The sequence below is a fragment of the Parus major genome, chromosome 1A (genome assembly GCF_001522545.3).
Source record: "Parus major isolate Abel chromosome 1A, Parus_major1.1, whole genome shotgun sequence".
NCBI lineage: Eukaryota > Metazoa > Chordata > Aves > Passeriformes > Paridae > Parus > Parus major.
The window spans coordinates 32669923-32689281 of record NC_031773.1 but is presented as its reverse complement, the minus strand read 5'-3'; the positions used below and the strand labels follow the sequence as shown (position 1 = coordinate 32689281).

General features: G+C 41.3%; 1 protein-coding gene across 3 annotated transcripts in view; it reads left to right on the top strand.

The window, feature by feature from the left end:
- Nucleotides 1–18625: 18625 nt before the first annotated feature.
- The window catches only part of GRIP1 (glutamate receptor interacting protein 1), a 310822-nt gene continuing 310088 nt past the window's right edge, over nt 18626–19359 (top strand). For all 3 annotated transcript variants that reach the window (XM_033514247.1, XM_033514243.1, XM_033514241.1), the window contains exon 1: nt 18626–18798. In XM_033514247.1, the coding sequence (XP_033370138.1) occupies nt 18744–18798 (55 nt within the window). In that variant the 5' untranslated portion in view covers nt 18626–18743. The remainder of the gene's footprint in view (nt 18799–19359) is intronic.

The following is a 19359-nucleotide window of genomic DNA, read 5'->3' as shown; positions in this document are numbered from 1 at the left end:
TAATTAATAAACCTAATTTTAAGTGTCTCTACATGGATGTTGTCATGTGGGTTTGAAGAGCTTGTTACAGGCAGTGGAGATCTGGACACTGCAGAACATTGCAGCTGGCCCGTGCTGGGAGTCTCAAATGAGATGTCCACACCGAAGTATTTTGTGCTCTCTGAGCTCTAACTGAGGCATTCACACCATGATGGTAGACATGAGGCAGCACCTCCAGGAGGTCCACATCCTCCCAGAGCAGCAGTGGAAGGTCAGGAGGGAGGTGCTAATGTGTCTCAGCACCAACTGCTTGTCTGTATCAGCTCCCTAGTCCTCTGCTCTGAAAGGAGTTGAATTTCCCTCTCACAAGTGTCTGACTCCATTGGTTTGTCATGTCAGCTTAAACACATGGCTTGCCTGTGGACAGTCACAATAGGCATGTGTCTTTAGGTGTCATAATCTGGAGCTGAATTTCTCCACAAGACTTATTGCTAGGCCCTCACTTTTACTGCTTTGTAGCGTACTGGGATTACACCACCAGGTTCTGGAGAGCTCCAGGAGTAGGTGTCACAACAAGGCACTGCATTCTCCAAGGAAACTGGAAATATGCAGTCAAAGAGCTTGTGAAACATGCAGATTTAGAGTGCCCTGAGTGCATGCACTGGAATACAATCAGGCCTTAAGGCAACTGAGCATACACGGGGCATGGGCAAATGTACACAGACAGGGCACTGGCTAATGCAAGTTAGAGCCGTCCCTAAGGCAAGTTGGTCCTAAATATTTATTGGGATTGATAAGCCACTTTTGACTGTTGTTTTTTTTTTTTGCCATATGACTCCTCAGACCCTCAGTACCAAGTATAGATTGCAGGATCCAAAGACTGGACTATTATTCTTCAGTCAGTCTTACAATAGAAAGCACAATTAACTGCCTAACTTGTCTGATGGTGAGAGAAAACACAAATTTAATACTAAACTCTACTGCCCAATATATTTAAAAGACTGCATCCTAAATGAAAATGCATTGGAAAGTACATATTGAATACCCTAAAAAACACATTTGAAAATATATTTATATTTCTGTTTCACACAACTCTCTGTCAGAGAAATTGGTAAGAAATATCAGTAAGGCTCATGTTGTAATAAAACTAAGATTTCTGGCCAAACTGACATCAGACTGGCTTTCCTGGAGTTAGTCTGTTGAGGAATACAAGAGTCTATTGTGCAGTAACACACAGAAGCTGTTCAGATCTGGAAATGTGTATCTGCTTTGGCGTGGCACTGCCCCGAGCATTTATGCTCCAGAAACAATATCTGAATTTCTCTGAGCTTTGAACTGCTGGCTCTGTATAATGCCAAGCTATGGCATGGGGACCTGCTGGCTCAGGTTGGCTCTAACTCAGGTGCTTCATTATACACCAGAAACTCTAACTTCACTATACCCCAGAAATGTGGCCTTCATGTCTAAAAATAAGCAGGTAAAAAAATTCAAATACGAGCTAACCCTCTTTTCTTCAGGGACTCTGATAATACATATAGGTAAGATAGAGTTGATAGGTTCAAGCAATCAAGACAGATTGCTCTACTGCCAAACTACAAACTTTTACATATTCACTGGTTGCTTAAATTGTTCATAAGATATTTGCCACCACTTCAATATCTGGATACACAAAAGACTGATTAACTCACATTCACATTAAACTATACAATGTATTTCATTAGTGTTTTAAGTAAAATTTCTTTGCTACATCCAGATTTCATCTTCTGTTGTTAACTGATGTAGAACTTATTCCAGGAGGGCTTTACCTCTCAGCAAAGACATGTGGTTTTAAAAATTCCTTGCGTTGTGTAGCAGACTTAACTGATGTGGTCCATTTATTTCCCCTTCAGCACATTATCTCCAGTATGTAAAATGAATTATTACCTCTTCTCCAATGTAACAGCACATTATGCTCCACAGAAGACCCAAAACTTGTAGTCTGTGTTCCCACAAAATGTTCCTCCATGGTGTCTGGGTGTATCTAATGACACTTATTTCGCTAACTGGTCATTCGTATTGTTCTAATCGTATTAAAAGTATATGTTAACATTAAAACTTTATTCAACTGGTTCCCAAAGGACATTAGAATCTAAGGGTGAAACTCATTCCCATGCAGCTCATTTGCCAGCCAAAAGAATACAGATTTTACGTGTGATTTATTGATGCACGGCCCAGCTGTTCAGTGTCTGCTTAGGATGTTCTCATCCTGGTTGCGTGAACTCTGGGTAAGACCTTGCTGCTGTCTCATAGGAGTCTTATAAATTTTAAATAGTACTATTTAAGTGTGTTAAGTGTGTAAAGCTCATGGCATTTATGTGAGAATCACTTTGTCCAGCCCTAAAATAGAAACCGCTTCTGACATAAAATACAACTGCTATATAGTACCTCTAAAATGCTGTAGAAATTTAAAGGTATATTCCATATTTCTATGAAACTACTACACTATGAAAGCAGTGTAGTAGACAAGAAGAAAACAAATATCTTTTCTAATATTAATACCATTATTCTAATTGGTAGTAAATATAAAATTCCTTCTAAACCCTTGGTGTGATCTGTTTTTCCTAAGTGAATCAGAAGAGAGATTTAGCAGCTATTGAATCATCAGCTGTGTTTTCAATAGCATGTGGGATTTCTCCCTTAAGTACCAGTGCAGCCCAATCTTGCTTAGGTTGTGAGAGCTGATTAGATCACAGCTTGAAGCATACACAGTAATTGCTATTAACTTAATTATTTTACCTTATATTAAACATGCTGCTGCATTTCCACTATTCTCTCTCCCACTATTCCATTCTTATCTTTTCAGTTGGATGACAAAATCATCCAAAAGTTAACCAGCATCAAAAAGAAGGCCACAAAATTCCACTCTTGCTTATTCTTTCAGATTTTTTTTTTTTTAAGGAGGCAGAGAAGTGTTGGTTAACATATGGCTACCCTTTAGGTTAATGCTTTTGTTTTGATGATGTTGCTAAAAGGGCTTAGAGGAACTTTTTCCAGTGTTTCCACTTACTGCAACTGCTGTCTTGGGAATTGTATAGCTTTATTTTTCAATAAGGGTTTAGATTTTATATTAGTCATACTGTTGCACCTATTCAGTTAGAAGATCAAAGCATGTTTTGCAGAAGTGACTAAGAGTTTAGAAAGAGTGGATCTTGCCTGAGCTACATATAGCTCTCCAACTATCTGTTTTGTCTGCCTATCCACCTACTGTGTAGTGTTTGCTTTGTCTTTTGGGGGTCTCTTCTGGCTTCTCTCTTCTGACCTTACAAAAGCTCAAGAGAGGAAAGGTCAGAAGAACTTCCTGCTTTTGGACATGCGGTAAATTGGAAATCATTAACAATGAAAGGCACATTGAGCCCAAATAATATGTTGAGATCCTAATTTATGGTGGTAAGGCATGGGAACGGGTCACCCAGGAAAACTGTGGTTTTGTTTCATAGCAGAAACTGAGAATGATAGAAGCTGAAAGCAATCAGCTGTGCCTGCTATTTACTTGCACTGTAGTGTGCTACTGGGATATCCTGATCATGGGGCTTCTTCTTGCAGGGAAGTCACCATCAAAGCCTGGACAGTGGTGTGAGTCCCTAAACTGCAGGAGCAATGATCTACAATGATGAGACGTGTGGGAGCAGGCTTTCTTTTTTATACAGGTGTAAATTTGTGAGGAAGATCCATCTTTGTTCAGGGTAAGACCATCCCCTTTTCCACTTGCATTTATCCTACAGGTTTGGGCCTGGATGGAAAGGAAAGCTACATTAAGACTAAGCTACACTGAGACTTTGGTTTGTGTGGTGAAGACAATAGAACAGGTTGCCCAGAGAAACTGTGGATGCCCCTTTGTTGGAAGTGGTGCCCATCACAGGGCAGGATAGGAGTACAGACAATTTTATTCATGTTGAAGACTTTTGCCAGTTTTACATTACAAGAAAAGCTCCTGTTCTTACTCAAAGTTCATTAAGGAAACGGCTCTGGGCACATCTACAATCGGTATCAACTAATTTTACACCTGGGTAGCTAATGGAGACCATCACATATTTTGTCTTTTAAAGGCAGGGAGTCATAGTGAGGTGGTCATTGTGAGTATTTGGGATCTTCAGACTCTTTTATTACTCCCAATGAGCATTCCCTGAGTGCAGCCCCATACCCTGAGAGTCTGTCCTGTTCCTTCCAGTGATTACTTATTAAAATGTCAAGAGTTCTTCAGAATACCTTTACTAGGAAAATTAGGCTAAAAGTTACTTTATCTTTTAAGATATATATATATATATATATAAAAATACTTTTTGTGTGCATGCATACGTGTGTGTCTATATATTTGTATATAAATATATGGGAGTGTCTATACACATGCACATGAGCACATACATGCACACACAAACACACTTCTGTGCCTCCTTCTTTTGAAATCTATTTTACTAAGCATGATCTACCCTTTTAAATCCATGCAGAGCCTCATGAGTCACTTTGCACTTGTCAACATTTTCTAGCTTGTTGCTGATCAGTGATACCAAATCTTCCTCCATATCAATGTCAGATAGAAAAAAAAACCTCATTATTTTTCTCTGGGATATCTGTATATTTGAGAAGGATTTTATTATCCTATTTTGGGCTCTCATTTTTACTTCTCTTTTAGACCATTAATTTGAACAATCCTGCCTTTTTTATGCTTATTCCAGTGGAGAGATATAAATATTTTATCTTAAATGTATTTCAGCAAAAGCAGAGTGAATATTAGCTGTCTATAAGGGTTAACCCATTACTGAAAAGCATGCCTGATAAATTGAAAATGTGGCTCTCAGCCAAGAGAGATTGGTATATTCTGAGCATTCATTTTCTGCCTTAGGAGTGGAAAACCCTGTTGCTGGTATCATATGTGATACAGCTTCTGAAACAAGCAACCTCAGAGGCAAATTCATACTTCACTATTCAGAAAATTATTCACTAACAGTGTACATGAATTAAGGGCATGCCTTACTTACAAAGTTATCGTTGTATCTGGAATTGGAAATTGTAACTGAGAAACAAAAAGAAGCCATAAACAACTTTTAAATAAGTCAACTTCCATTTTCAAAATATCATGTGGTGTGTCCAGTAATGTAAAAATTTTAAGATGCATTTATTAAGTGCTCCTTGACATATTTTTACCCCAAATATCAGTAATATTTTCTTCCATTCTGAGTACTAAAATAAGTAATTCAGTATTCAGGTGCCGTGATGGAATTGTTAATCCAAAAGCATTCCCATAGTCCCAGAGTGGATCAGATCTGGAAGTGAAGCTGTCATAGAACAATGTATGATTTAAGAATAACTAAACAGCAGTTAACCTTCCCATTTTAAAAGAAAATAAATATTCCACATTTTTTTCCGTACAGACTCGTTTGGCTTTATAATCCCTATTGCATAATTCCCGATCTGCAAACTTTAATTCAGGAGCTTTGTATTTAATTTACATTGTGTTTGATTTACACTGTGCTTAATTTACATCTACACAAGAGCAAGGAACAGAAGTCAGGCTTTGACAAATCCAGGCCATATTTAACCCAGGCAAATTCCTTCCAAAGGAAAAAATGCAGAACCCCAGTGCTAGTATTTCTTTGATGTACTGGAATTTATGGAAGATTATGTTGCTCGTTTATTTTAGTCACAGAGGTCTCACAGGAGGCTTTTGGGGGGCCTTCAGTTTCTTCTGGCAGACTATGAAGAGAATGAAACACACCTCCTGGGCATGGTGAGCACCTGTGTGCTTGCTGCCTGCTTCATCCAGTCATGCTGAATAAAGCCTTCACCAGTGCCTCCAGTGCACCAACGCTGTGCTGAGCATCAGAGCCAAGCCTATGGAGAAGGGAAGGTCTTGTGTGATAATAGGAGAGGTTAAAGTAGCTTCTCCCAGGTTTCTCTGCCTCCTTCTGCTCCTTCTCCTCCCTTCTCAGCTGGTGAGGTGCCTCTGTCAGCCCTCAGGCAGCTGAGGAGTGTTGGCAACAAGAACATTGCTGCCTGCAGCAGGCGAGGCAGAGCAGGACAGAGGTGGACGGGGGTGGGGAAGAGCATCCTAGGAGAGAGGGATGGGAGACCAGAGGACGAGGAAAAGTAGAAGGGCAGAATTCCATCCCTAAACACCCTTGAACTCTTTAGCACTCTACAGTAGCCCCTTTTCTCTTACTTTTCAAAGTTAGTTACCATACTCATTAATCCACATGCTTTTGCCTTTCCTGTTAAAAGACATAAAATCTGTTTTCCATATGAAATCATGTCAATTTTCTCTATAAAAGTATTTTATATGTTCAACTATTGCAGGACAAGCTCACATATGAATATATCAGGCTCTGAAACATCTAAACTCTATACTCCTGACATGCAGTTACTTGTTCATTAAGGAGAAGGTAGATATATTTTAAAGAACTTATATTTAAAAGGAAGTATTTTCTTTATTTAAGGAAAACTCATGTGTGCATATAGTTACAGGGAATGTATTCATTTATCTATCTTTCATACAATTAAATGATATTTGTAAAAGAGGCCTAATATGTAAAATACGATTGTTTTGACATTTATGAGATGCACTGACTAATAAGATTTTCTAGTAGATGTTCCCTATTGTTCAAGTAATGCAGAAGGAATATCGTTCCTGTCATTTTGCAAAACGCAAAATAATTTCCCAGTGAATGTTCTATATTTGCTCTGTCTCCCTAACATTTTCTGGCAGGGAGGAAAACATGTCAACATTTCATGTAGAATATGTGAGAAAAATTTCTTTTTCCCGGTGTGATTACATACTCTTGGTATTTCAGCAGTCTGTGGAGAAGAATCCTGTGTATTCATGCACTGACATAGACAAATTATCATTCTTATTGCCTTCAAGCTATTCAATGACATTATATACCTATCCACAAACAATTGTAATCACTTTGGGTTCATAATTCACCATTTGTTAGAACTTTCATACAACTTGTTTTTCTTTCTCAGAAACCAGACTTTGCAAGTTTCACCCGGGGATGAAATACTCTGAAAGAAATTTTACTACAGTATGGAAATCAAACCTTCAGAACTAAAATTCCAGCAACAACAGTTTTCCAAGATGGTTTTGCATCTTATTTTCTGATTTATTTTATTTCATTATGTATTTCAATAGTTATATCACTTTTTACAGAATTTCTGGGTACTGGAAACTGTTCCTTTGCAGTTTAATACGACTCCAAAGTGGTCAGAAGTCCAAGGTGGGTCTGTCTTCATTTTCTCTTGAAAGCAAACATCCAAATGCATGAAAATGGACTTTGGCTTTTAAATGCAGTGTTTTGTTTGAGCAGAAGCTGTAAACATTATTCCAAATATCAAGCTGTTGGCTTAGACATAATGTTGGTGCAGTTTTCCTGTGAAACACTTTTTTGCAATGTGAGATTTTTTTCCTTCAGGCTTGCTTTTGGTCCAGCAAAGACATCCTGGGCTGTAAGGAAACCTTTAAAATCCCCTCTGAACCCTAGAAGTCTTTGTTTTAGTAACCTCCAAGACCTGTATCCCTTAGGGACCTGCCACAAAGCCCACGAAGTTTTGGTGGGTCTGCAGGCTTACTCCTTGCTGGCTCCCCTACATTCCCTCTCTTGATGTGCTCTTGAAGCCTCCCCTCCAGAGAGTATTTCATTGCCCTTAGGAGCAGGGAAACTCATCTCTCTGCAAAGGGAGCAGCACACACTGAAACCAGTGCACTGCTGGCAGTATATGGTGAGCAGAATGCTTCCTTGCCACCCTCGTGCACTATGTCAAAAGGAGAGGTGTGAGCAAAGTAAAACAAGTGGCATCCACTGTATCTTGAAAGAAGTCCAGTAGTATGGTCATTGTATGAGAACAACTGATGAATGACACATTTGCAAAATAGGCACTTACTTTTTGCCAGCTGCCTTTGATTCAAAACCAAAATCTACAACTTGTATAGACTACCACAAAGAAAAATGATGCATGTAGAAAAGAAGATGGAATAAAAGGGTTACTCCAAACCCTTACCATACTGAACCTGCTTTATGATGCTTGACTTGTTTACTTTTTTCCTTTATTTTTCCTTCCATGCAATTACAGTTCCTGTGTGAACTAGCAGTTGTCACTAGTGCTTTTACAGCAGCACCTTAAAGATTCACTTGTTATAGTTTCAACTGGGGTAAAGCAAATCCAAGAACTTCAGCTGAGAAAAATCTCAGAAAATTTACAGTGAGCTTGTGTGCTCCGTTTTCAAACATGGGCAGCAATATCCTTTGGAACATTCTATATTTAAATTTCAGCAGTGATTATTTACTCACTGTCCACAAATGCTCCATAAATGTCTTTGTACAGTACCTGCTGTGAAGAGTTGGACTGAGATGTTCAAACTGGAAAACTGATGTCCAAACATCACTGGCAGAGGTGTGATGAGGAGAGGCAGTGGGAACACAGTAATTCCCTCATGCCCAGTGCATACTTTTCTGTAGGTTTTGATCCTGTATGAAACAAATCTGTGCTACTAGTTACTGTCATCTGGTCCTGCTACTAGCTGCTACTCCAGGGTGGTTCACTTACCTCACAGCTCTGGGCTAGGTTTGGTATTGTCAGCATATGCCCAGCTCACTGGGGGCTGACACAGTCAGCATTCACATGGAAGTGTTTGACCTTCTACAGCAGGAGCATTTCTGTTGTTTCACTCTGTTAATAATAACTTCCACTGACTCAGGCTTTTGTTTTTTTACCTCAGAGGTATGAGGGAGCTTCAAGGCTTCCCTGTTCAGACCCTGAAGAAGCATCTGAGAGTTTTGCTGGATTGGGAGGAATAAGAAGGTGACATGTAACCACACCAGGATCATCTCCGTGGTGGCTGCTTCTTGCTGCCCCTGTGAATTTTATGTTTTAGAGCAAAAAACATGGCAGTATCATGGCTCATGTGAGTGTTTACCTGAACACAAGCACAGGTCTGCACTCAGTGTAGTTTGAATTAAAAGACTGCTGTCCAAGCAAATGGCATGTACTACCTGTGAGCACGTGGAGGTGTCTTGGAAGATATTCCAGATCTTGTCAGGCCAGCTTTAGGTAAAGGCTGGGTGTGAAAGCAATGGCCCCCATCAGGTACAGGCTGCAGCAGCCCCAGGAGGTGAATCAGGAGCAGCAGCTCTGTGCCCCAGTCTGGACCTCTGCCTGCTGGGACCTGCAGGACAGGGCTTAAGAAGGAAGGCACAGGTGGGTGAAAGACTGGGAGAAATGCTCCCAGACCATTCCTTCCCTAGGAGCCCTAGTATGGGGAAGTGTAATACTGGATTTCTTTCAGAGGCCTCAGAGGCTATGGTTTTGATAAAGCTAAACTGGGCTATTATCCCCCAGAAAACATCAGTGTAAATATCCATTTTAAGCCACTAGAGTAGATTGAAACATTGCATTTGAATTACTTGTAATAGCTAATTTGTTGATCTACACAAAAGGTTAGCTGCAATTTCAAAGCTGGCTCTATTAGATTTTATATAATGAGCCACTTTATCACATTATAGGGCAGCAGATCCCATTGTTTGTGTGCTGTTTCAAGTGCTTTACTTTGCTGTTGAGACCTTGCCATCACACTGTCTTGGTGTCTGTAATCTGTTCTGTGGGTCAAAAATGGGCATCAAAGGACTTTCTTTTTTTTTTTTGAGTCAGTCTTCATTGTTACAAAGGCTTTGAGAAAGTTTCTGGTATTTTTGTGCAGGAAACTTGTAGGAGACAAAGCAATAATAGGCTGAAAAATAAAAAGCTCTTTCCCAAGTAGCATAATATCACTCTAACCTCAGGATGTATCACAGTGAAAATTACTAGTTAGGGTCTTTTATTAAGATATTTTCCATCAACCTGCTTATTATATTATACAAGAGAAGGTTAAAAGTGACATGTTTGCATTGTCTGCCATGGAGATGCTGTTTTCTTTGACAAGATGCTGTTTTCTTTGTTTTCTTTGTTACTCAATTATCATTATCTCACATTTCTTAATTTTCTAGTCTAACTCTTAATAAGGTCTCCAACACAGAAAGTTCTGTTCAGCAGCAGGCTGGGAAACATTCTCCAGCTCTTTTGCAGAGGAGGGTACTTCCAGGACTTGGTCTCCATTAAAAGAAATGATCAAGTTTGTGCCCCAACAGTTCACGATTCTCAAAAACATGCTGCTATTTTAATGTTCATGGTATTTTCCCCCTAAATATTTAGACTGTGTCATGGCAACAGCTGCTTTTAGTTCTAAATTTGTTTTTCCATCCTTCATTTAAGAAAAAAATGGCAGTTTCAGTTTATTCTCCTTAAATTCAATATTTTAATTTTTTATTAACTATAAACAGCTACCTCAATGGTTTGTGATCTGCTTTGGATTCTCTATGCAAATGGAAATTGTTATTAATTATGAAGAGGCACCTAAAACTATAAGATAAAAGCAAATATAAAGCATGTACAATACGTGTTGTAGGTTTTTTGGAAGGGGGATGACAAGTAGAGGGTAAGTAGCAAAATCAGTATTCCCAGTACATATTTAAAAATCAAGGAGTAAGCTAAAAATAATCGCATCATAACAGGGACAATCAATGGTCCAATTTTTTCCAGTCCAGTTAACTTTATTATGTTTACATGAGTGTAAAGCAGATTGAATAATTGAATGTACAAATTCTTGATATCAACAGCTGAACATTTTATTGCCCAAGACAAGGCTAGGGAAAAGGACATTTAAGATCCTTAAATGTAACTCTTAATAAATGTACCACAATTAATTGTTATTAGTGTCATTATTTCTGTATTAGGAGAGTGCTGGAAGTAAAATGTAGTGGATTCAATAATAACTAATTCTGAAGTGCATTTGGATGATTGCTTACCTTGGTCAGATAAGAAGAGACTTAATTCTGAAGCAGAAATCTTACATTCCTTTTCTGAGTAGTCTGATCAGCAAGTAAATCAGTCAAACAAATTTAATGAAAAAAATGCATGCAAGTGTTTTGCCTATATAAGCAATACACAAGACCTTAATGGGTATTTTATTAAGAAATAAACTGTTCTACTCAAATTCTCATTACCAACTGATTATTATAAATATTTATTCAACTTGTATTTTATATATATATTTATAAGGGAACAGGACAATGTACAAATATAAAAAGGTGCAATGACTTAATATAAAAAAGGAAATTTTTTGATTTTTTTTAAAACCTAAGTCTGAGAAAACCCTACTATTCTACTACCTAGTAGTACTGAGACTTCACCATTAAGTTGAAACATGATGCTATTTTTAGCTCTGAAGTGCCACTGCTTAATGACATGGTTAAGGCATGGTTAAGGATGGTTAAGGATGGTTAAGGCAAGGTAAGTACTAATGGCTGATGGACAACAAAAAGATTAATAATTGGATTATGCTTATTATCAAGAAACTACACCTTACCACAGGAGGAACATACATAATAGACATACAGATATTTCATACCAGTTTATTCTATGCCACACCTTCCCCTATTCGTTTTAGAGCAAGAGCATGAATCTATACATGCCACTGTGTGGACTGATTTGCATAGAACCTGCTGGATTGCTTGATCCAGGAAAGCTCCTTTCACTCTGTTAGTGGAAGTAACCACGTCATTAAAGTTACATTTTGTCATATGTGCATCCTCCTCTGAATCAGGGCTGTTAGCATTGAATAGGACTAGGAGTTGATCCTAAACACTATGTCTTCTTTGTAGAAATTTCATGATAAAATACTTATTATGCCTCTCTAATCTTAATGTTTTTTCAATGTTTTAAACAATTTCTGTAACAGTTTTTTACTGCTGGAAAGTATAATTGCAGGTTTTCTTCTTCTTCTGATGCAAGGCTTACAAACACATTCTTTAAGATCATTACATTATCTCAAGTACCTTTAAAAAAGCTTCTCTCTGATCAGCTCAATGTTCTGTGTGTATATGAGATACAGATAATAGAGTTATTCACATAAATTTGCATTAATGGTACCGAATTTCCTTAAAAGACTAAATTTAATCTTCATTTCAAAAAATGAAAAAGTGTGACCAATATTTTTCTGATAGGCACACTAGCTGAGCATCAGCTTTTTATGGCTGTTTGTCAAAGGAGATAGAAAATAAAAGCCTTTTCTTTAAGATTTAGGGCAAAACTTGGAAATTGTAAATGCATCTAGGCAGCTGAGGTCCCAGTCTTGAAAGCCAGTTGGACCACATCTACATTGCTATGTGCTTTCATGTGCTTTCATGTTCCAATTTGTCTGCTTCTGGCACAACATCAAGTCTCACATCGCAGTGGGGGCTTTTTGGGGGCTACTCCTCCCTCACCCTACAGTTCTGAAGATTTGGTGCTAGGGATGATGGGCCCATAACATCTCAAAACTTGCAGGTATTTCTAAGGTTTTCAAGTAACACTAAGTCCGTGTCCCTGTGCAATGTCAGTAGTTTTAACTTAGCTCTTACTTGAGGTACTCTGGAGATTGCACACTGGTTGTTTTCTTTCCTTCCACCTTGCTGCTGTTCATTCCAGCTTCCCTTTACGCTCGCCAAGCGTTTGTACAACAGGCAGATGTTCTGAGAAATGCTGGGTGCTGAACAGATTAACTCTTCAGTTGTAAAGTAGATTTGAGAGAGGTAGAATTGTATCAGTGTGGAGCAAAGGGTGACAAGCAGTGTCTCCACATCTTCCATCCCTGGAGGCAGATAGATTTCACCAGCTGTCCTAGGCCACCAGAAATGGGACACTTCTGCCCTGAAGTGGAAACAGTTGCCAAATAGAGGAGGTTACCCATCATAGCTCTAAGTCCATGACTGGGTCAGCACTGGCCTGTCATTATTCCTGGGCTTGTGAGGATTCATCAATCATATGGCCTGTGTGTGGATAATGGGTATAACTAATGTGCCTGAAATAGCAGCTGGCTTTCTGATAATGGACTTCCCAAAGTGCACTGAGTGTCATTAATAGTATTCATGGCTGCAGGTTGCTTGCCAGAAAAAGTAAGTAAATACATTCATCAGAACTCATCAGACTGGCATCAAAATGAAATATGCAGGAAAGACACGTAAAGAAACCATAAGTACCTCAGGAATCTGAGGGGCCAAATAGAGATTGTTTTGCATGGGCTGTTCTCTGTTACTGTGTCTTCTGGAGACGCGGAGGTGAACCCTGATAGGCTGCCGAACAAGGAGCATAGGAGAGCTGAAAGCAAAACTGGCACCCTCTAAACCCCTGTGCCCTCACCCAGCAGCATGCTGAGAACAGGCAGAACCAGGACCCCAGGAAAAATAGCTTTCTAAGTTTACCACATAGATTACCTGACATCCTTAATTTTGGATTGTCAGGGAAAGATTGTCAGTTATTTATCTGCTCTCTCTCTCTCTCTCTCTCTCTCTTGTTTTCCCAGTCCCTCCATGAAATCTGCCTTGGATCTTGAAAGACTAAGGGAGAAAAAGGTAACATGTGAGCTCTTCTCAAATCTGAAAGCAAAATCCCGTTTCATTACAGGCAGTTTCCTTGACAATAACAGTCTCATTAGTCACAATGAAATCAGAAATCATTGTCCATAATGCCTGCAGTAGAAACACCATGAATGGCAGTTAACAGGGCCTGGATTTGTTTCCTCCAGGTTGTCTTCAGTCTTTTCCCTAAGCATTCCTCATCCCAGGATGGCCATTCTTTTCTGCAGGCTGATCCCAAGTTTTTGACACCCTGAGTTGTACCCAAAACTACATTCCTTTTCTGCTGCAGGCTTTATCTCTTTCCTGTAAAAGTCAGCTTGACCATGTAGAGAACCAAGCATTAAAATGAAAGCCTTTCCTATGCTGACCACAGAAATTAAGCAGAACTTAAATTCTGTGGAGCCTTCCTCCAGGCAGGTGGCAGAGCCCTGAGTGATGGGTATCATGGACCTTGGTGCTCCTGAGTAGGACTGTACAGAGGGTTGTGATCACTTAATGATCTATGTTATTTATAATTCAATATCAGCACAAAAAGGCAGCATTAAGTCAGGGTATTAAATATTTGTGTAATTTTCTTTTTTCATTACATTGGTAATTGTGTAGCACTTTGCAGCTGATTTACACTACTCATTTTTTGTGCAAACAAAACAGTTATAAGCACTAATTAGAGTATTTTATTTTAGCAGTGCACAATCCCCAAAATTTTGATCTTGGGTACCTATATCTCTTCAGAGCTTAAAGCTTGAGCACACAGGGAAATGGTGTCTCTTTGTCTTGGAGCAGGTTACAGAAAGAGGAAAAGGCAAGTAGGTAGTCCCAAGAAGTCTGCTGTCTAGTGGGATTTGTGTTTGTTTGGCACAAAGATGCTGTAATGACCAAGAATATACATCCTCTTCTTCTAACTCTGAGCTTGTTTGCTGTAGTTCAAGGATATGAGATAAAACCTTAAAAATGTTTTCTTGTAAGGGAAATAGAGAAAATCTTCCTGCCTCCTTAAAACACCAGACAGCTAAATCCAAAGTCACACAGGTACATAACATGGGCAGCAGGTGGATTGCAGGTTCCTGAACACACACAGTCCATCAAACTCCCACCTTCTCTTCTTGCTTATTTGAAGGCTGTAGCAAACTTCCCTAAATGAATTGTGCTCATGTTTTGTCTGATTCCTAAATCTTTTTGGAACTTGTCTGATTCCTAAATCTTTGGAACCAGGTAACTTGAGTTTTAACTTCCTGATGGGCCCATTTCCATAGGCAGGCTCAGACATCCTCCTCTTCTGCTGGACTCCCCAAAATGCAAGAGATTCATGGGACCATACACAGAGCAAGCCAAAGGGACCATGTCTCCTACACTGGCCTAAGGTGAATATTCCCCATTATGGCTGATGATGACTGGCTACCACTCTGTGGCAGGATGTCCAACTACATTTTTTTAAACATTTGTTAAGAAAAGTCCAAAACTATGTCTAAAAAAATTAAAAAAAAAAAAATCAATTGTTGGTATACTCCTTATGTCTCATCTGTGAACTTTTTGACCTGATGTTCAGCAATGTGACAATAGCTTTTAAGATAAGACAATTTTATTAATAGAAGGGAAAATGTCAAAAGAGAAAATAGAAGAGCAATGGGCAGAGAAGATGCTGTATGGAGTTCATCCCTGGTCTGCCTAGTGCTCAGTTCTGGCAGGATTGATATCAGTTTTTTAAAGAAATCACATCACATTTAATGTGACTTGCACACATTTATGTAACACTTAGTAAGAATACAATAACACAGCCTCAGGTTCGCAATGGTGACCAGTCCACCTAAAAAAATCAGAACTTACCCTTCTCCCTAGATGGCACAGCCAAATACAACAGAGCCATCAACAACAATGTGGTATGCTCAAATATTTTTATCAGAATGATATGGAAGTTCTGATCCAGAAACCCATAGAAGTTGCAATATCTTAAGTTATTTTAGGTAATTTTTGACTTTTATTTGCTGAAGAGATTTTCCTTCACACCTTCTAAAGCTCCTTGTAGTTAAAAATGTGTATGCAAACACAAAAATATCAGTTACTTAGTAAAAAATAAAATGAAACAAACCTAGTGGTTTAGAAGACCCAGAAGCTGAGGCATCTCTCCTAGCTTAGAGGTAATTTATAGTGCAAATCTCCAGTTACTGAGAAACATTGTAATCCTCCAGCAACTGAATCCTCTGCCTCACCATCTTCATATTTCTCCTGCCTAACTTTTAGGAAATGCGCAAGAAAAAGGAAATTTTTTAAAAAAATAATCTCTTCTTTAGAATGCTCATAGAATAAAACCTTTCCTCAGGAATATGATACTTCTTTTGCTTTTAATTAATTCTAGGGTTGTACATGCTTCAGATGACCTGCATGTTGCAGTATCAAATAAGAAGAAAGAGTACTTCCTTGAAAATCAAGATTTGATTAGTTTAAAATTCTCTGGGGAAAAAACCTGTAGACAGAAGATTGCCAAGAAGTTTATAGATACCTGTGTGATATACTCGCCATAAAATGCACATCTAAATCAGGTGGCTGCTTTCTTCTATTAGAAGCATTGGGATATGCAGAAACAGTTGTTCAGTGTAAAACAGCTCATGTGGGTTAGAGAAAGCAATTAAATTAACTTGAACCAGGCACCCATGCAAGCCTCTCCCATGGCAAAGAAATGTGGAATTATAGTGTCATTGCCTTAAAGGATTTATTTGTAAAGTACTGCATAAGACAGAGAGAAGCATACATATTCTATTTAATGATGCAAGTATTGTCAACTATTTAATATGTAATCTATTTGTTCCTGAGAAGCCAGTGATATTTAGAAAAAGTAGGACTTATCCCTCATTTTGAAACACATTTCTGGAGCAAATCCAAACCAGCAGCTGGGATTTTATGACTCCTGCAGAATCCTGAAAAATCCCACATTCAGTCCTAAGGAATTCTTATTCACATTCAAAGTGATGACACTATAAAAAAATAGCTAGAAAATGGCTTATTGTGGACTGAAGAGTAGAGCAATCTACTTCTTTATTCCTCTGACCTGCAATTTTGCAGAACTCCAGTGCTGGCAAAAAAAATCAACTGGAGGATCAGAACTACAGTGTTAAGGCTCAATGTTTGTATTTTTATCATTCATAATGGAAATGTTAGGAGTAAAAGGTGGACATCAGAGGTAGTATGTAAGATTTAGGACATGCATGACACAATCATCTGGACTTTTATTTCATTCCATGGCCCTTGAAAGTCCAGGTGTCTTTTAAGAAATGGCAGAGGTAAATGCCAAAGTAATTTTCTTTTTAAAGTAGTTATATTTCTATACACTTTATTGCCTTTAAACCTGTTCCTGGCTGTATATTCTATGTGTTTTCTGCACCTGCTCCTTGTGTTGGTGCCTGCTGGGCTGAATAGCTGCAGAGTCTTCTCTCTCCATTTTCTCTGCCTGAACACCCCAAAGGCATCGTGTGGAAGTTTTGCCCTGAGTGAGCAAAGAATCTAGATGGAAATCTTTATTTTATAGTGCTTAGAAATTCACATACGCACTGATATTTTTCTTTAGAAATACCAATATCACCGCCCCCAACACACCCCAAACATTATTTAAGTAAAAGGACTATGAAAGGAAGGAGAAGATTAGCATAAATATATCTCTTCTAAAAGAAAAGACTATATAATTGTGGTTCAAATATGCAGGAAGTCCAAATTCAGCGTGCCCAATAATGAAACAAAAATATCAATAGTCACATGATTCAAAGCTGACATAAATCCAGTCTGACACTTGTAACTTGGTAAAACGTTTTTGGTTTGTTAACAGCACGTTGCTGGGTTTTGGTCTAGATCAGGTATCACCTGGCTGCAGGAGTGTTGTCAACAAAAGGAACTCTTCATCCCATTCTCTTAATTCAGCCGAAATCCAGGATATGCCTCCTCTGTTTGGATCACTGGTACTGCTCAGTGATCCTGCAGCATTGCTGATGACAGGACTGCAGCCCAAGTGCAATCAAGGAAAAGCCAGGAGCTGCAGCTTTCATCAATGGGATTTTAAACAAGGGGTTTTCATGAGTACCAAGACACATTCTGCTTGACATGCTGGCACAAAGTCAACACAGAAGAATGCTGTGTCAGGAAATTGTCATGATATTTACAGCAGAAATTAAACCCTTCAAATTTTCCTCTGAATAAAGGGTTCACATATAGTTGTTTGATTACATAAAATCAGATAATTTCTATAAATGTGAGGATGTTACAGACAATATAAAAATAATCACAACATAATTGTTAGGCAGGATGAAGCTCTTATAAGAGTTCACTCCCAAAAGTGGCTCAGAAAATTAAAAAGCTTCATCTGTATTGCTATCATTATTTTCAAATGACATTCAAACCTGCCACTTTGAATTTCTTTTCTGTAAAAAATAAAAGGAATATTTAATCATCACAACATTAGTCTCCTGTTAGGACATGGCTGTGTCAGAAATAATTTTAGTAGTGAGATTTAAGGCCTTTTAGTCAAAAGGAACTGCCTGTAGTACTGACAGAAATTTGACCTGTCACAACCGGGTCCTGGACTCTTTCTGGTGCAAATTCTGGTTTATTTGATCGGGGCCCGTCCCTGCCCTTCGTGGGAGCTTGCCTCTGTTTTAACTCCTTGTATCCCAGCTTTCGCACACCGGGGTGCGGGGAAAGTGGCCACTCAGGATTTGCGGGGGGAAAGGGACGAGCCCTTGTGACTGCAGCGAGCCGAGGGACGGCGGCACGGCCGCGCGGGGGCCGAAACTCAGACCCTCGCAGCGGTGCGGAGTGTCAGGGAGCGTCACGGCCACAACCACAACTACAGCCCCAGTCCCGGCCCCGGCCGCAGCCCCCGGCCCGCTCCCCCGGCGTGGGGTCGCTCCGGGCCCCGGCCCGCACCTGGCGGGCGAGAGGCGCCGCGCCCGCCCCACCTGGCCCGGCCGTGCCCGCCCCGCGCCCTCCATTGTGCGGCCGCCGCCTCGGGCCACCTGCCGCCGGGCAGCGCTCTCCTCTGCCTCCCACAATCCCCCCGCCCACCCCCTCCGCTCCCCGGCTGAACCGGGGCGAGCCCGCGCCTTCCTTCCGCGCCTGCCTCCCTCCCGTCCCCCGGCTGGCGGAGCTCCGCCGCCTCCCCTCCCCCGCCCTCTCTCTCCCTCCCACCGCGCGGCCGCCGCCCCTCCGCCGCTGCCCGCCGGAGCCACCGACTTCCCCCGAGCGCGGGTCGCCGCCGCCTCGCCCTGCCATGAGCCGCCCCCCGTCGCCGCCGCAGCAACGCTGAGCGGGCAGCGCGGAGCCATGCCGGGCTGGAAGAAGAACATCCCCATCTGCCTGCAAGCCGAGCCGGAGCGAGGTGAGCGCGGAGCCCCGGGGGCGCCGGCCGGCCGGCCGCCGCCAGGGAAGGCGAGGCGTGCGGGCGGGCCGGGGTCTGCGGCGCCGCCGGGTGCCCCCTCCGCAGCCCGAGGCCGGGCACGGCTGCAGCCGCCCCGCGCTGGGACGGACGGGCGGCCGGCCCCGCGCCTTCCATCTTGCTCCGCCGCCGGCGGGAGCGGGGGCTGCGGGGGGCGGCTCCCACGCCGGGCCGGGGGCCGCGCCGGGCCGGCCTCAGCAGCAACTTTACTTTTCTCCGCGGTGCTGCCGCCCGCGCTGCCCCGGGCCGGGCTTTTCCAGCCGGGGGGGCGTGAGCCGGGGGGCTGGGAAGGTAGCTCCGAAGTGACTTCGCGAAACTTCCCCGCGTGTGGCTCTGCCGCGGGCCGCTGCTGGACCCGTCCCGTCTGTCCCGGTGGGCGCCGGTGAACCGGCAGCGATCGCGCCTCGGCGCCGAGCGGTGCCCGCAGGAGCTGCCCCGGGTCCCCACAGCGGTCCCGGGATGGCCTCGGGTCCCCGAACCCCGCCGTACGGGTCGGTGATGTCG